Below are 15,598 nucleotides of genomic sequence, written 5' to 3'. Positions count from 1 at the left end.
GATTTCAGCAAAGGGCTCAACAGCCTGATCCGATAATTGGACCCCTTATGCACTCTAAAGGAGATTTTAAAAGAGAAGAAAAATCTTGGTGTCCTCACCTCTTAGAAAATGCTGAGATAGACAGCAAGGAGAATGTGCAGGGTTAGATGTGTCAGCATGGTAGGACTGCAAGACATGTACCGTGTGAGAGATCTGAGTATTGTTCTGCCAAAAGAAATCCACTTTCCCAAGTCTCTCCCAATTTCATATGAAATTATGCAGTTACTACATTTAAATATTTTATTGTCCTTCTCCAGAAGAAAAACTGCAGCTCAGTCATACTTAAAAGGAGCATCCAAAATAAAACTCTGTAGTATCTGTTCTGCAGGTTTTTCAGTATATGCCATTCCCATTGGTGGGAACGGGCCTCGTGGCAAGGATTTTTTGTTATCACAGCTGCCATATTTGAAGTATGTTTCTCTTCTCCTTAGGTGTCTGTGTGTAACAGGATACACAGGACTGAACTGTGAAGTGAACATCAATGACTGTGACTCCAGTCCCTGCTTAAACCAAGCCACCTGTGTGGATGCCTTGAACTCGTACGTTTGTAAATGTCCCCCTGGCTTTACAGGCAGCAGGTGTGAAACAGGTACACAGGACCAAAGTGTCAGAAAAAGGCGGCTTGATTAAGTGTCTGGGCAAGATTTGCACTGGCTGAATTGGTTTTATACAGCTTCCCCAGAAAGCAGCTAGGTGTAGTGGGTCTCTGAGAATCTGAGTGGAGCCTGTGTGACTGCAGTGCTATTGTAATCGTAATTGCAAACAAGTAACAGCCTGTGTGCTAGATCATATTTTTATTCCTTTCTCTTTTTGTAAAGGCACAGGTCTATCTTTTTAATACCAAGAAGGCTTGTCAAATTTAATTTGGATTTGCTCTGTATATCTCAGTTAATTAGCTCTTTGTGTTTCTTTTATTTTGTTTAGAACTTGGCATCGCAAGGTTAAAGATGAGGGCATGGTAGTCTCAGCTTCAAAAGTACTAAGAAAATCAAGTTCCCTACAGTGGGGCAAAACAAGCCTTATACTCACCTGGTTCAACTCACTGGATGGCTGTGCAGTTACACTGCACATCCATGGGGCTCAACTCTGTCTTTCAGCCAACCCATAAAAATTGTACTGTCTTGTACCTGTAGCTGATGGATCTTCAGATGGAAGCTGAGGACCTGCACTGGTTTCTACAGAGATAGTGGAGGACATATGGGTCATTTAGATCACATCTTATGTTTAAGTTTAAATAGCACCCAGCTTTCAGGAGAGCTTTAGCTGGTATATTTGCACACAGTGGTCTTTGAATTTTGCTATAAACCATGTCACTCTGCATTAAATGTGAGCACCACGGGAGTGCTGTTCATATCAGTGCAGTGTATTTCAGTCATTCCAGAGCAGAAGTCATCTTTCTCTCTCTTTCTCTTTCTTTATTTTTTTAAATCTTGGTTCTTATGGATGAAATGAAAACAAATGATCATGCCCTTTTGGGCTGATGGATGGGCAGATGGATTTGTACGTTCATGGGCAGAGGATGAAAAGCATATCCAGTGCTATACAAGGTTCATGTTCATTCTCTGTTAGACTATCAGCTCCTTTTCCAGTTGTATTTTTCCAAATGCTGTGTGTTCTCTAGCCTTGGAAAACTCTGTGGGCTGGCTGGTGCCAGGCTGGTATACATTCTTCTAGCTCTGACCAATTTAAAGTGAAGTATTTCTGTAGATGGGTTATGTTCCATTTTACTGCATTTGGTTAGATTGCATTTGATTTGTTTCTGTGTTTGTAAGAATATAGCTCTAAAAACTCTTCTTTGTTGCAGAACAGTCCTCTGGTTTCAATCTCGATTTTGAAGTCTCTGGCATCTATGGATATGTCATGTTTGATGGTGTTCTCCCATCTCTTGGTGACATCACCTGTACATTCTGGATGAAATCCACTGACACCACAAACTATGGGACTCCCATTTCTTATGCAGTGGAAAATGGAAGTGATAATGCATTTCTCCTGACAGATTACAATGGGTAAATCACAAATCTGCTTTTCTCTAGCTTGCACCTGTCTTTACTTGATAGAGAAAGTACAATCCAAAAGTCTGAATATCAGCTTTGCCTATTTTGGGGTAGGCAAATTTGGATCCAAACTTTGTAGCTGAAGTTGCCCCCTTGTGTTGTTTTCTCTGTTACTTTCTTTCCTTCACTTTTTGCCAATACAAGAGTAACAGCAAGAAAGCAATGTGAAGTTTAGAAAACAGGGTATTTCCCTTTGGATTATATTTACAGCATATTTAAAAGAATTGAATCAATGACGGGGTAAAACTGGAGCTCAGCACTCAGAGTACTTGTAGGTATGATTCTCAATGCAGAGATGGATCAAGGGACAAGTTTAAGAATCCTCTATACAACCATAACTTGAGTCTTCACATTGTGGTGCAGAACACATTACTTATTTCACTATACTTTGCATATGATAATAGTCACTTCCAAGTTCTCTCAAAGAGTACAGATATTTCAAGAGAGATTTTGTGTACGAGGTGGACAAAGTTACCCCCTTTAGCAAACGACATTTCTTTGGGTAGTGTGGGACAGGCTGTACTCTTCAAGTTGCTGCAAACAACTGAGTATGCCTTCATCTTCCTTCTCCATGCAGCTGGGTTCTTTATGTAAATGGGAAAGAGAGGATCACAGACTGTCCTTCAGTAAACGATGGTAACTGGCATCACATTGCAGTCACATGGACATGCACGGATGGGGCATGGAAAGTGTACATTGATGGAAAGCTGTCTGATGGAGGCAGTGGGCTCTCAGTCGGCTCAAAAATCCCTGGTATGCTTTATTTACATTACACCAGATCTTTTTTCTTTTTCCTTTTTTTATTACAGAGTTTGCTTTGCGTGCAAGGATATGCTTATTTTGATGTTTCTAGTATGTTTTCAGGTTTTCAGCATTTATACAGTGCTCATGTTTGCTCTTCTTGTTTATGAGGATAGTTCCCTTACTCAGCCTCAGTGAAGACTAAGTGACTATTTCTAGGGTAAAGTAGTAGACCACTTGTTTTGGTGGTGACAGAGTTTAGTCTGTAAAGGAGCCTGTTCTGAACTGATTTCAGAATGGTTTTGTGGGAGCAACTAATGCTTATTCCTGTTTGAGGATCACTTCCTAATTTTTATGCTCACTCACCTCAATCTAGAATAAGGCTTCCCAGAAGTTTGCTGGGCGAGTTTGTTGAAGGTGGCTGGTGTTCTGCTTTATAAAACCTCAGTAATATGAGCTAGAAAACTTTTTTAAAAAGTTCTTCTGTGGGGATACCTGCTGTGAGGCTTTGTTTCCTATCCCTGTTCTAATTGTCTCTGAGTTTAGGTGGAGGTGCTCTAGTACTGGGACAAGAACAAGATCAGAAGGGAGAAGGATTCAACCCAGCCGAATCTTTTGTGGGCTCCATCAGTCAGCTCAACATTTGGGACCATGTCCTGTCCCCACAGCAGGTAAGTCCTTACTGCAGTGTTTGAGCACAGGGCTCTGAGCATAGGATGAACACATGAAAATGCATTCCAAGTTAGCTTATTGGATAGACTTTACTGTTTGCACAGAAGTCAGTGGGGACAAGAATAAGCCTTGGCTTAGGGTTATAAGCTTAGTGTAGTAAGTGTAGTAGCTTTAAGCAAGCCTAGGTATGGTAAAATCAACATTGAAGTCACCATCTTTTTTTGACTGAGCCTTTCTATATTAAATGTCTTTGAAAGAAAAATGAAGACACACAAAAGCTAGTAATCCTGTTAGAAGAGGGAGAAAACTGTATGAAATGAGCTCAGGGCTTACTTTACAAGTTTCAATTCCCTCATGCTGCCATGTGAAGGCATTGATAAAACTTCAGAGGTAAGGTATCAGAATTTAAGCCAATACATTAGACAGTATATAAAATCTCTGAACTATATCATTCAGGGAAAAGTCTGAATGATCAGCATCACTGAATATTAGGCTTCTTTTTTTCAGGTACCAAAAATACAGGTTTGATGCTAAACTTTCACAGAATTACAAAATTACTGTGGATGGAAGGGACCATGGGAGGTCTCTAATCCAACCTCCTGCTTTAGCAGGGTGAACACTGAAATCAGACAGGGGACTCAGGGCTTTGTCTAGTCAGATCTTGAAAACCTCCGAGGACAGAGATCCTACAACCTCTCTGGGAGACAGTTCCAGTGGCTGATTGTCCTCAGAGTGGAAGTGGTCCAAATGGGACCTCCCACTTCAGTTTATGACTACTATCTCACTCTCCCACCACACACTGCTCTGAAGAGCCTGGCTCCATCTCCTTGACGATCTACCTGCACCAGGAGGCTGCTGTTAGGTGCCCCTGAAGCCATCTCTTCTGCAAGCTGAACAAGCCCCAGTCTCTCTTCACTGGGAAAATTTTGCAATCCTTGACTTTCTTGGTGGTCTCCCTTGAACTTGTTCCAATTTATTGATGATTTTTATGTACTGAAGAGCCCACAGTGGAATGTAATATGCCAGATGTAGTCTAATAAGTGCCAAGGAAAGGGGATAAGCACTCCCTTTCTCTTCTAGCTGTGCCCCTGTTCACACAGCCTAGGATGTTGTTGGCCGTTGTTGCTGCAAGGGTGCACTGCTGGCCCGTGATCAGCTTGCTGTCCACCAGAGCACCCAAGGCCTTCTCCACAGAGCTGCTCCCTGGCCATGTTGTCCTCAGCCTGTTTCATTGTAGGGATTTTTCCTTCCAGTTTGTCCCTGTTGAATTTTATGGGGTTCCTGTTGGCCCATTCCTCCAGTGTGTTGAGGTCCCTCTGGATGGCAGCTGTATCCTTGAGCATGCTGACTGGTCCCACAGTTTGGCATCATCTGTAAACTTGATGATTGTGCTCCATCACCTGCTCCTGGTCATAGATAAAGATATTAAATAGTGTTTCAATCCTGAAGGTCAGAAATCACAGGATCACAGAATGGTTGAGATTGGAAGGGGCCTCTGGAGATCATCTAGTCCAACCCCCCTGCTCAAGCAGGGTCACCTAGAGCACATTGCACAGGATCGCGTCCAGGCGGGTTTTGAATATCTCCAGAGAAAGAGACTCCACAACCTCTCTGGGCAACCTCTTCCAGTGCTCTGTCACCCCTCACAGTGAAAAAGTTTTTCCTCATGTTCAGATGGAACTTTCTGTGTTTCAGTTTGTGCCCGTTGCCTCGCGTCCTGTCGCTCGGCACCACTGAAAATAGTCTGGCCCCATCTCTTGGCACTCTCCCTTTAGATACTTGTACACATTGATAAGCTCCCCTCTCAGCCTTCTCTTCTCCAGACTAAACAGGCCCAGCTCTCTCAGCCTTTCCTGAAACTGTTAGAAAAGCCTAAACAGCAAGGACTAATGTTCAAAGTCAGAGGCATTTCTTGGGAGGAAAGGGGTTGTGATTAAAAGTTTTTGTTTTGATGTATTTTTACAGTTTTACTACTGTTTGCTTATTTATCACTATTTGTTATCCATGGTCCAAATAAAAAAATAATAAAATTAACAGGAAATTGAAAAGAATATAATCAGAATCTTTGCTTCTATCATCCAAATGTCTCCTCTGTTTCTCTCTTCCTGTCTTTATGTCTTTGGCTTTCTGCTAGGTTCAGAAGTACCAGCAATCTGGTACTTTTCTTTGCCTTTTGGGTCACCGAGTGCTGCATTTGCAAGTCAAATCTTTGGGTTTTCATGTACAAGAGCAATGCTGAGAACAATTAGTACACATGATTTTACAGGACACTGGTGAAGAATTTAAGTGGGATTTTCTAAGGCCACTTAGAAAATTTCTCAGTACTGGCCTGTCTTTAATGCTCTTGACAGGCTTGGTAAAATTCCTATTGGCTTCAGCAGTCATACAGTTAGGGCAAGGAAGAAAATCCTACCTTTCATTTATGGTATCCATATTCTTAATCTGAAGACGGATGTGACAGAGACAGGGAACTGAGCCAAGTAAGCTTCCTATTAATTTTTTACCTCATTTGTTTTTAGAGATTGGGGTAGTAAATCACTATCATTATCTCTTTTATTATCAGTTATGTTCTAGCCAGCTGCAACTATTCAGTAAGTCTTATTTTCCTGTTCTCAGCCATAAAGGAAACCGGGGCAAGAAAATATGTTGCCAAGTGAATAACAAAAGCTAAATCCACTTTAGTTGCCCATCCATTCGCACAATAATTTTGTATAGGTAAACCAACATTCTGGCTGTTTGTTGTTGAGTAGGGAGCAGTAGAAATATGAGTTGTCGTGAGGTCCTTTCCTGCCCTCCATACTGCTTGGAAGAAATGATTCCCACACTCCCCTGGCCTGCAGTAGGGCATTTTCCGTGCAGGTTGTTTGCAGCTCGTGGCCTAAGCAGTTCACATCAGCACAGACAGTTGAAGTCAGATCTTTGAAACAGCTACAGAATAAGCAGGTGTGGTCACTCTTGTCTCCGGTTGAGCTGGCTCTGCACTCTGGTCAGCCCCAGTGGAGCTCAGGACAGGGAATGTGAGAATAATTCAGTGTGAGGTTCACGGTGTAGCTTCCCTCCTCCCAAAGACAGCCAGTATAGCACAGTGGCTGATTTCAGCCACCGGAGACTGGACAGAAGTCAGTCACCCTTCTGGAAAAGGCAGTTTCCCAGCTGCTCAGCATGGGCCTGGCACACCTGTGTTTTTTAACCAGCTAACTCTGCCTTGAAGCCATGCTGCGTGTACTACAGGGCCAAGCTGGCTGTGCTGAGATGTGCACAGCCTATTGAGCTGCTCATCTTTGCTCTTTTAATTCATTCTTTCATGCAGCTAAAGAAAACATTCCTTTTTTTCTGCCAGGGAATTACTGCAATGATCCTCCAGCACAGGACAGCCACAGAGTAGGAAGTAGGCTTGGTAGCCTAATTACTAACATGTTCTCTTAATTGAATAACTATCTTTTCTCCATAGACCACTTCGGGCTTTGATGCATTAATAGAGGATTAATTATCCTTTTGTTTATCCTTTTATTGCACCTTTGTCCTCCTAAGGGCATGTATATTATTTTAAGTAGTTCCATGGGCCAGATAACTGCTTCTTCCGTGATAGGGAGAAATGTAATAGAGAGTACTATGCCAATATTACGAATTAGAATTGTTTTTAAGCACCTCCTGGTACTATGTTCCCTTTCTGTTCTTGGAGTTACAGTGAGCAAAGGTAGTGCAGAGTGATTCCAAAGCCTTGGTTCTTTCATTTGCATTTTTAAAATGCTTTTATATAATAGAAATTTCCCTGGGCATCCAATGGAACTAGTCAGCTGCCTTTTTTTGCCAATGGCACAGTCAGGACATCTGAGTTCTTTGCAGGGAACCACTACGTGGTCACTATTTATTTGACATCCCATCAATAAGAGTCTGTCTGCATATTCTTACTTCTGCCGAGGATTCACTGTTGGTGTCTGAATAGCTTAATGGTTCTGTGACATGTGGATTTATGGTCCCCAAGTTCCTGCTATTGGTAGCCATACAGAAATATGATTACATTACTGTGTTTAATAGGTTGTCAGATTCACAATGAGGAAGTTGAAACATTTTAATCTTATTGAAAAAAATAATTGACATTAAAATAGGACATGGAAACAACTCAAAGTTTCCCATTGGCATTTCAGGGTGTTTTTTTTTCCCTGGTAAAAATCCAAAAGAAACCTCTAGTAGTTCCATTAAAGAAGTTATGTTTTAAATGGAAAACTTTTCCATCAAAGATGTTTGACCAGGTCAGTTCTTAAGATATTGACCTGCTGCTGATCTAAAAATGTGTTCCTTTCTTTGTCCTGTCCTCAGTTTGCCTATTCCCATTTTACATTCAATATATGGTTAGATATGGCCTTGTCCTACCTCAGTTGAAGACAATGCCAAAACCAACAATAATATTGGTATAGGTATGTCTTACCTGCAGTGTTTTGAAGAACCACAATATAGCCTAGTTTATTGGATTCACAAAACACTTGTCCTGGAAACAGCAGACTGCTTCATTTAGTGCTCCTTTTTGTGTTTCTGGTCCTTAAATGTGGTGCTGTGATAGCACTGTTTGAGGAATGCCACTCCTTAACTTTCAGTTCCTCTTGGCTCCCATTTGACATTTTTCTGCAAATACATCAGGTCTTCTCTTCAGGTTGTGTCGTCCTATCTGCCTTGTCTGTGACATAAATACATTCTTCTTTCCCACTAGCAAGCACAACATTGTTTCAAGGATTACGTTTCATGTTTTGCTTGTATGACAAATATTCTTTTAGGTATTACTTCAGTACATGCCTCTCTATAACTAGCTGGCTTATAAATACAGAAGAGCAATTAGTTTGACCAGAAACTTCTTGTGCTAGAAAGGAAAAGCATCGCTTTCCGAATGATCTGTTTCAGTGTTGCATGCAGGCATGGAAGGAATATTTGTTTGCATTCTTTTCCTACAAGGTCCTTAAACAGCACCTAATCACCTGTTTTAAATCCATAGGTAAAATCTCTGGCTACATCCTGTCCAGAAGAACTCCAAAAAGGAAATGTACTAGCCTGGCCAGATTTCCTGCCAGGAGTTGTTGGAAGAGTGAAGATAGACTACAAGAGTATATTTTGTGCTGGTTAGAACTTTGTTTCCTAGAACCCTTTTTGTTTTGAACAATATTGTAAGAAAACTGTGTTGTAAGGTTAAATGTGCTGGCTTGCAGCTTTTGCCCTACTAGCCTTGAATAAATTATTTTGATAATTTAACATTTGGAACATTCAGTCCTTCATTCCTCAAATTCCAGGGTTTTGTAATGAAAGTTCACTGGAATCTCAGACAGAGATTTATTGCTTCCTGAATTGAGATGTTGAAAGAATGAAGACAGTGCTGGGTCAGAAAAAGGTTTTTCTTGTCCTTTATACTAAAAATAATTGGAGTGTATTATAATACCTGCTGCCTCCTCACCCCTTTTCTTATGGATTACTTGTCTGATCTTCAATGTTGCTGATTCTCAAAACTTTTTGAATCTGAGCGGGGCATAGAATAGCATAACATTTCCCCAAACTTTCTCATGGATAAATTTATACAGGATCAAACAGTCAGATAACAAATGTATTGCTTTCAGCACCACATCTCATACTCCGTGCAATGTATTTTGTCCACAGACTGCCCAGCCTTGCAAGGATCCATACCACATCTGCGGGCTTCTTCGGCTGATTTAAAGCCAGGGTCAAAAGTGAGTCTTTCTTGTGACCCAGGTTTCCAGATAGTGGGCAACTCCGTTCAACACTGCCTTAACCTGGGACAGTGGACCCGGCCTCTTCCCCGCTGTGAAAGTGAGTTGTCTGAATGGGCTGGCAGGATTAGGAAATTTCAGCTTCCATTTAGATCCTACTAGTGTTCTCAGCCTATTTATCCCTGCTACAGCAAAGCATCTAATCCATCCATGTTGCAGCATATACATATATGCTTAAAACTTAATTTACATTTTACTGAATGGAGCTACCCTGTGGTCCAGTTCTGCCACCTTTTTCAGTCATTTTCAAATGTGCATGGCAGAAATGATCTATTTGGATCAGAGCTCTCATGCTGTGAGCTTTTCTCTCCAATGATACCAGGCATGTGGAAGATGCACAGGAAATGCTAAAATATCTATGTGATTTTTAAATATCACTTAGAATGCCTGGTTTGAGATAAAAGCCTTGGCATTAGGTATTTTGTAGAATAACTTCTTTAAAGGTGACAGATAATCCTGTCAGGACTGAGAAGTGCTACAAGGCTTTTATGAAACCGGGCTGCATACATTTAGGTTCACAAGGTTCTTTGGTTCCTGCCTTCCTAACTCCTATTTTCTCCTTTCATTTGTCCTCCTGTATTGTGACTGCACGTCTGACTGCAGTTGTACATGTTGGAGCTGACTGTATTTCTCATTTCAGCATAGTAGTAAGTTTGCTCCAGAAGCAAGCATGCATGATCCCAAAACTGTTCAATTTGGAGAAAATTCATTTTTGTGTGGGTTAAAATCTTTTTTATAGTTTGAACTAGATTTGATGTGGTTGTTCTTTCTTCCCCTTTATTCAGTTGCTCATAACACAGATCTCCTCTTCTGCCTAAAGAATAACATGTGTGTGAGGATTACCCAAAAGTAAGCCCTCTTAGGCAGAGCCTAATTTCAGTGGCAGAGACAGCTTTGCTCCTTTTCGGTGTTTTGGTGTTTATCCCTTTTTGGTATTTTGGTGTTTTATCAATGACAGGGCACCAAAATTCTGTTGGTGTTGCTGTCTGTTTTCTCTGTGTTGGAGCAGGCAATGTTCCTCCTTGAGCACAGAACTCAGAGAGAACAGGGTTGGTCTGCCGCAAACGTGCTGAACGACCAAGGGTCAGACTTACTGACCTTTCTCAGCCGGTTCCACAAGTATCTGATCGATAAAAGTGGGACGAAAGTAGCTATTTCCTGCATAAACAGCTGCAGGATTCATAGTGGCCTGGTCAGAAAATGTTCTTCTACTGAGTAAATCAGGCTTGTAATGATTGTAATGATTACCTTTACTTACCAGGATCCTTCTCCTGCTTCCAAAGATCCCCAAATCTTCCTGTCCCCAACCCCTGACAGCGTGTCCTTGTTACAGGCTCTCTTTAGCAGGTGCTATAGCCTCCATCACAGTGGGCTCTGCACAAAGTGTCTATTGTTCGATCTTTGCAAATGTCTGGGAAGCAAGGAATTGCTGCAATCCATGTAGTTACAAAGATGGGCTGTGTAACCACCAGAGTAAGTTCTTGTCATTCTGATTGAAACGAGGATTCACAGGAGCAACTCTGCTAGAATAGATAGCAACCTCCGGCAGCTAGGTACAGTGACACCTTCTGCTGGCAGAGCTGGGATCAGAAGAAATTATTTACTATAGCTGAAGTGATTTGCCTGTGCATGTATATGAGGTCAGTTCCGGTCTCTCCACCACTCATACACTCCCTGGTCTCAGATTTATACTGTTCTTCAACCACTCAGCAGTAACCTGTTCGCCAACTTTGCAGTGTTTAAACACAGTAACACTGAGCTTGTTTTTCAGCAATAGGGAAGGGAAATAACAGGAACCTGCCTGAGAGCAAATTTATTTCTGTTTTTCCTTAAAACTCATTAAGGACCATTTGATCATCGGGAAAGTTTCTTGTAAGTGAAGGGCATCTACTCAGACCTTAGTGTTGCATCACAGACCTCTCCTCCAGGGCTAGCAGAATGGCAGGAGCTGAAGAGTCCTGCTCAGTCACTGTTCGACAAGTGTCCACAGAACAAGACTCTCCCCTGGAGCCAGAACCAATTAGTTACCTCAGAAAAGGTTTGGGCCTTCTGGTGGACACAATACCACAGTTGTCGCAGAGAATAAATCTCTAGTGGTGGTTCTGGTGTGGAATTACACTTAAGTTAATCTTCCTGTGTCTGATCTGCTAATATCTGTGCACTCTTTTCACTCATGTTTCAGGGATCAGCTGTGGAGTGCCTCCTCCTTTAGAAAATGGATTTTATTCAGCCGAGGACTTTTTCGCTGGCAGTACTGTTACCTATCAGTGCAATAATGGCTACTATTTGTTGGGGGACTCCAGGATGTTCTGCACAGACAATGGGAGCTGGAATGGCATTTCACCATCTTGCCTTGGTGAGATACGCCATACATGTGGCTGCATGGGCTGGTGATCCTGTGCTTCTCTTGTGCCTTTGGGTTTGGGTGGGATTGGGTTCTGGTATTGAGCAGGCTGCTCAGAATCTGAGGAATCACGCTCCAAAATGTTCGTGCTACTGAAATCCAGTGTTCAACATCTTGTCACCTTCCCCTCTCCATCCCTCTATATGTCCCAAACTCTATGCTCCTACTCAGTAAGCCTCAGTAAATACAGGCTCTTACTCTCAGCCTGTATTCCCTCTCTCCTTCCAGGTTCTTTTAGCCTTAGAGACCTTGCATCCTCTGTTTCTAACCTGTGCATCTCCCTGTGCTTCAGCATGCCTATCAGCAAGCAGCTGCAGCATTGAGAAGACTGGGAACACAGTTAGGTCCACAGTTCACACATTTACCACACCATAACTTATTTCTTGATCAGGGATCTGACATACCAGATGCAGCTGCAGGATCTGAAAGCTGAGAGAGCCTGTAGCATTGTATTGCACACAAAGGACCAGGAAGGACAGGTCTTGTAGGACCATCTCTCCAACAAATTCCCACTGAAATCCACTAGCTAGCTGTAACTGACTTGCTTCGTAAGCTGCTGTTTTAATCATGCCTAATGTGTGAGTTACAGGGTAACAGCCTGACATGATTTACATTTGGTTTGGCTGGTTGCTCTGTCTAAACAAGTAGGTAGAGCACACATTTTTTCAATGCAAGATGAACAAAAGCAAAGCCAATAGCCTTTTAGCTCTGCCAAAATTTCCTGTGGAGCAGGATCCCTTTTCTTTCATCAGGACTACTTCAGAACCTCCAAACAGACAATGCAGTCTGTTGTTCTACTCTTTGTTTTTCTCCCCTGCACTTTATAGCATGGCACAAAGATGAGCAGGCTCAGAACAGATGCTGCAGTGCTGTCCACATAATTCCACATCTGTGCAGTAGGGAGCATGTGTTGGGAAGAAAACACCCTGTGCCCCACCTTGCAGCTTGCCTTGACCTCATAAAGCAGAGTAGAGTGTAAAATGGAACCAAAAATGGGTTTGGCACCCTGGCTCACCCTTTGCCTTTCTGATTCATGCTCCAGGCAGGTGCCAGCAAAGCATGGTACACCTTTTGCTCTGGAGCAGATCTGATTCATAGTGCCCATCCTCTCTTCCTCACCATATGAGACGTTACATGAAGAGCAGCCCTTCCCGTTCTGCTGTGGTATCACATTGCATTCTCCTGACGCTTGTATAATTGGCAACTGGTTTGATTTTATTTAACACTTCTAGTCCTGCATATCAGAGAGAAACACCGTTTCTGTTCAGAGTGTTGTTGGTTCTTTCATGCTGACCAGACTCATTCAGCAGTGAAGAATGAGCACACCAATGCCATAGACCAATTTTTAATCTATTTGCTCCATTTGCTCTGCAATTTTTGCCTGGAAATGGTCTCTGCATTTTTTGCCTGGAAATGGACAAAGAACTCTAGCTATGTGTTTGCCTGTTATACCCAATTCAACAGCTGTCCTGTAGCAGATGTTTAAATGAAGAATTGTTCTGTTCTCTAAGACTCTGGTTTGTATGAGGAATAATCCCTGATGCTGGCATTTTTCAATGAGATGCTTCCAAATTGACCCCTCACAATTTATGACTCATTGTTTACATACCAAGAACACTTCTGTACAGTCAGGATTTGAAAGCTGATATGAAGTGATCTGGAGCCAGGGATTTGGTTTGCTGTACAGTACTGAGCCACATGGAGCATAAATCATCAATTGGCATTTCTAGGCACTATTGTCATATAAATAATTAATCATAATAACTAAGACATTTTGAAATCATTTTAACCTTTCTGGCAACTGCAGGTACTTCTCATTCTTATTCTAGCAAAATTCTGTTCCACAAAAACTGGACTCTTCTTGTGTTTTATGTTCAAAGTCGTTCCCCTCTTGCCTAAGTTTTCCTGCCTTACCGGTGGGAAGTTTGAGGCACAAAGAATTTCCTAGCAAAGTGTTTAATGCAAAAGAGTCCTCCTTCCTCGTGTCTGTACAAACCAGCAGATAACAGCACATGAATTGAGATGTCTGTTCATCTACTACTTGGAAACAAAATACTCTTTGTGGAAACACTGGCAAAAGGATAATAGAGGGGTCTCTGACTTTTCCATGGTTTTATAATATTTTATCATAAATTTACCAGAATGCATAAATATTGCGTCTTTCTACTAGTGCATCAAAGATGTGATTGAATTAAGAGTGATTCTTAATTATACTAATTAAAGAAATTCCTTCTGACAGTGAGACAGAAATTTGAAGCAAATGTTTATTACAAGTACCAACCAAGCAACATCTTCATTGTGTCTTTTTCTTTTTTTTTGTAGATGTTGATGAATGTGCTGTCGGATCAGACTGTGATGAGCATGCATCTTGTCTTAACACAAATGGATCCTATGTTTGCACTTGCATTCCTCCATACACAGGAGATGGTAAAAAATGTGCAGGTATGGGAGAGAAAAACATCAAGCTAGCCTTTCCAAGGTTCTTTATAGGCCAATATCCTGCCTCCCCCTGTGGAGGACAGTTGCCAGGGATGGATATCTAAGGAGGGATGGTGCAAGCGTGCCCTCTTCTCCAGATCACTTTGGCCTAAATCAGAGCATGATGAAGGGCCTCCTTTTGTTTCTTGAGAGCACACCTGTCTCTATGGACAAAACTATCATTAGGACGTAGGGATGCCGGTTAGGAGACAGACACATGCAAAAACATTTTCCTGCTAAATGGAGCACATATGCTTAAGACCTGGGAAAGCCACATGCCACTACTTATGTGTCACTTCTCAGAGCAGAGCTATGAAAAGAAGAAATATCTGATGATAGGCATCTGAGTAGGAGTTAAGCTGCCTATTGCATGGAAACATTAAGCAAGGTAGCTTTGCAAGAAGATGCCAAGACAGTGGCTGAAGTTGGGACAGAAAGCAACTGAGCTGATTTCCAGCTCAGGGCTGGGTGTGCTGCAGTCAGTTTTCCCTCAGGGAGGGAAAAACGACTGTGAGATATGTTTGTTCTGACAATAAATGCAAAAAGAGTGTTCAAACTGTGAATGCAAACTCTTCTGCATTGAAATTAGCTTACTAGCATCAGCCTTCAGTGCCTCTCACTTGCATATAGACCAGAGGAAATCTGGCAAACCTGAAGATTACTTATGGGTGTTTTGCACATGTTCTGCCTTCTTACTTTTCATGAAATTCCTGAGGATGTCTCCAGCATCTGGTTTATAAGAGCTGATACTTAGTCATGCTATTAGTCAGTTGTCTCTCTTCCTTTTCAGAACCGGTGAAATGTTATAATCCGGGAAACCCAGAGAATGGTCATTTTTATGGGGACACTTACAGTGTTGGCAGTGAAGTAACTTTTTCCTGTGAAGAAGGGTTTCAGCTGACAGGAATGACTAAAGTTACATGCCTGGAGTCTGGAGAGTGGAGCCACCCAATACCATATTGTAAAGGTATTGTTCTTGGGGAGAAGGTTGATTGTAATGTGCATTGTTAGAGAGATGGAAAGTAAGAGAGAGAAGTAGTTCAGAGAGCAGAGGAGCTAATGAAACCTTGGCCCTGGGGACTTCGGTCTCAGGGTTGAAATCTCTGTTGTCTAAAGAGATGTAAGCACCAACTGAAGCTTTTCCAACAGTTACCATATTCACAGTGTCACTCTCTTATGCAGATTCTCCAAAGTCTCAAAGAATGATATCATTGCCTTTCTTACAGTAAGCATTGAAAGCGTCTTTCTTCTCCACCCAGCCCCCTGTTTTCAAGGAACTTGTGGGAGCTTAATATCTTAAAGACCATTAATTGTGTTTCAGTGGAAAAGCAACCAGGGAGGACAGGCTGGTACACGTGCATATACATGGCATGACTGCGAAACTTGTTTCCTTAGAAAACCATGACTAATAAGGTGAAGCAACAGGGTAAAATGAAGCA

The 15,598-nt window shown here is 41.9% G+C and overlaps 1 protein-coding gene across 1 annotated transcript in view; it reads left to right on the top strand.

Moving 5' to 3' along the window:
• Nucleotides 1-15,598, top strand: part of SVEP1 (sushi, von Willebrand factor type A, EGF and pentraxin domain containing 1) — a 133,141-nt gene that overhangs the window by 80,082 nt on the left and 37,461 nt on the right. The window contains exons 25-33 of the mRNA XM_067315744.1: nucleotides 471-628; nucleotides 1,844-2,045; nucleotides 2,671-2,846; nucleotides 3,381-3,505; nucleotides 8,494-8,617; nucleotides 9,147-9,317; nucleotides 11,460-11,633; nucleotides 14,004-14,123; nucleotides 14,950-15,126. Of these exons, the coding sequence (XP_067171845.1) occupies nucleotides 471-628; nucleotides 1,844-2,045; nucleotides 2,671-2,846; nucleotides 3,381-3,505; nucleotides 8,494-8,617; nucleotides 9,147-9,317; nucleotides 11,460-11,633; nucleotides 14,004-14,123; nucleotides 14,950-15,126 (1,427 nt within the window). The remainder of the gene's footprint in view (nucleotides 1-470; nucleotides 629-1,843; nucleotides 2,046-2,670; nucleotides 2,847-3,380; nucleotides 3,506-8,493; nucleotides 8,618-9,146; nucleotides 9,318-11,459; nucleotides 11,634-14,003; nucleotides 14,124-14,949; nucleotides 15,127-15,598) is intronic.

Source organism: Apteryx mantelli, chromosome Z, assembly GCF_036417845.1.
Source record: "Apteryx mantelli isolate bAptMan1 chromosome Z, bAptMan1.hap1, whole genome shotgun sequence".
Lineage (NCBI taxonomy): Eukaryota > Metazoa > Chordata > Aves > Apterygiformes > Apterygidae > Apteryx > Apteryx mantelli.
The sequence above is the reverse complement of the archived record's forward strand: the minus strand, read 5'-3'. Positions and strand labels throughout refer to the sequence as shown.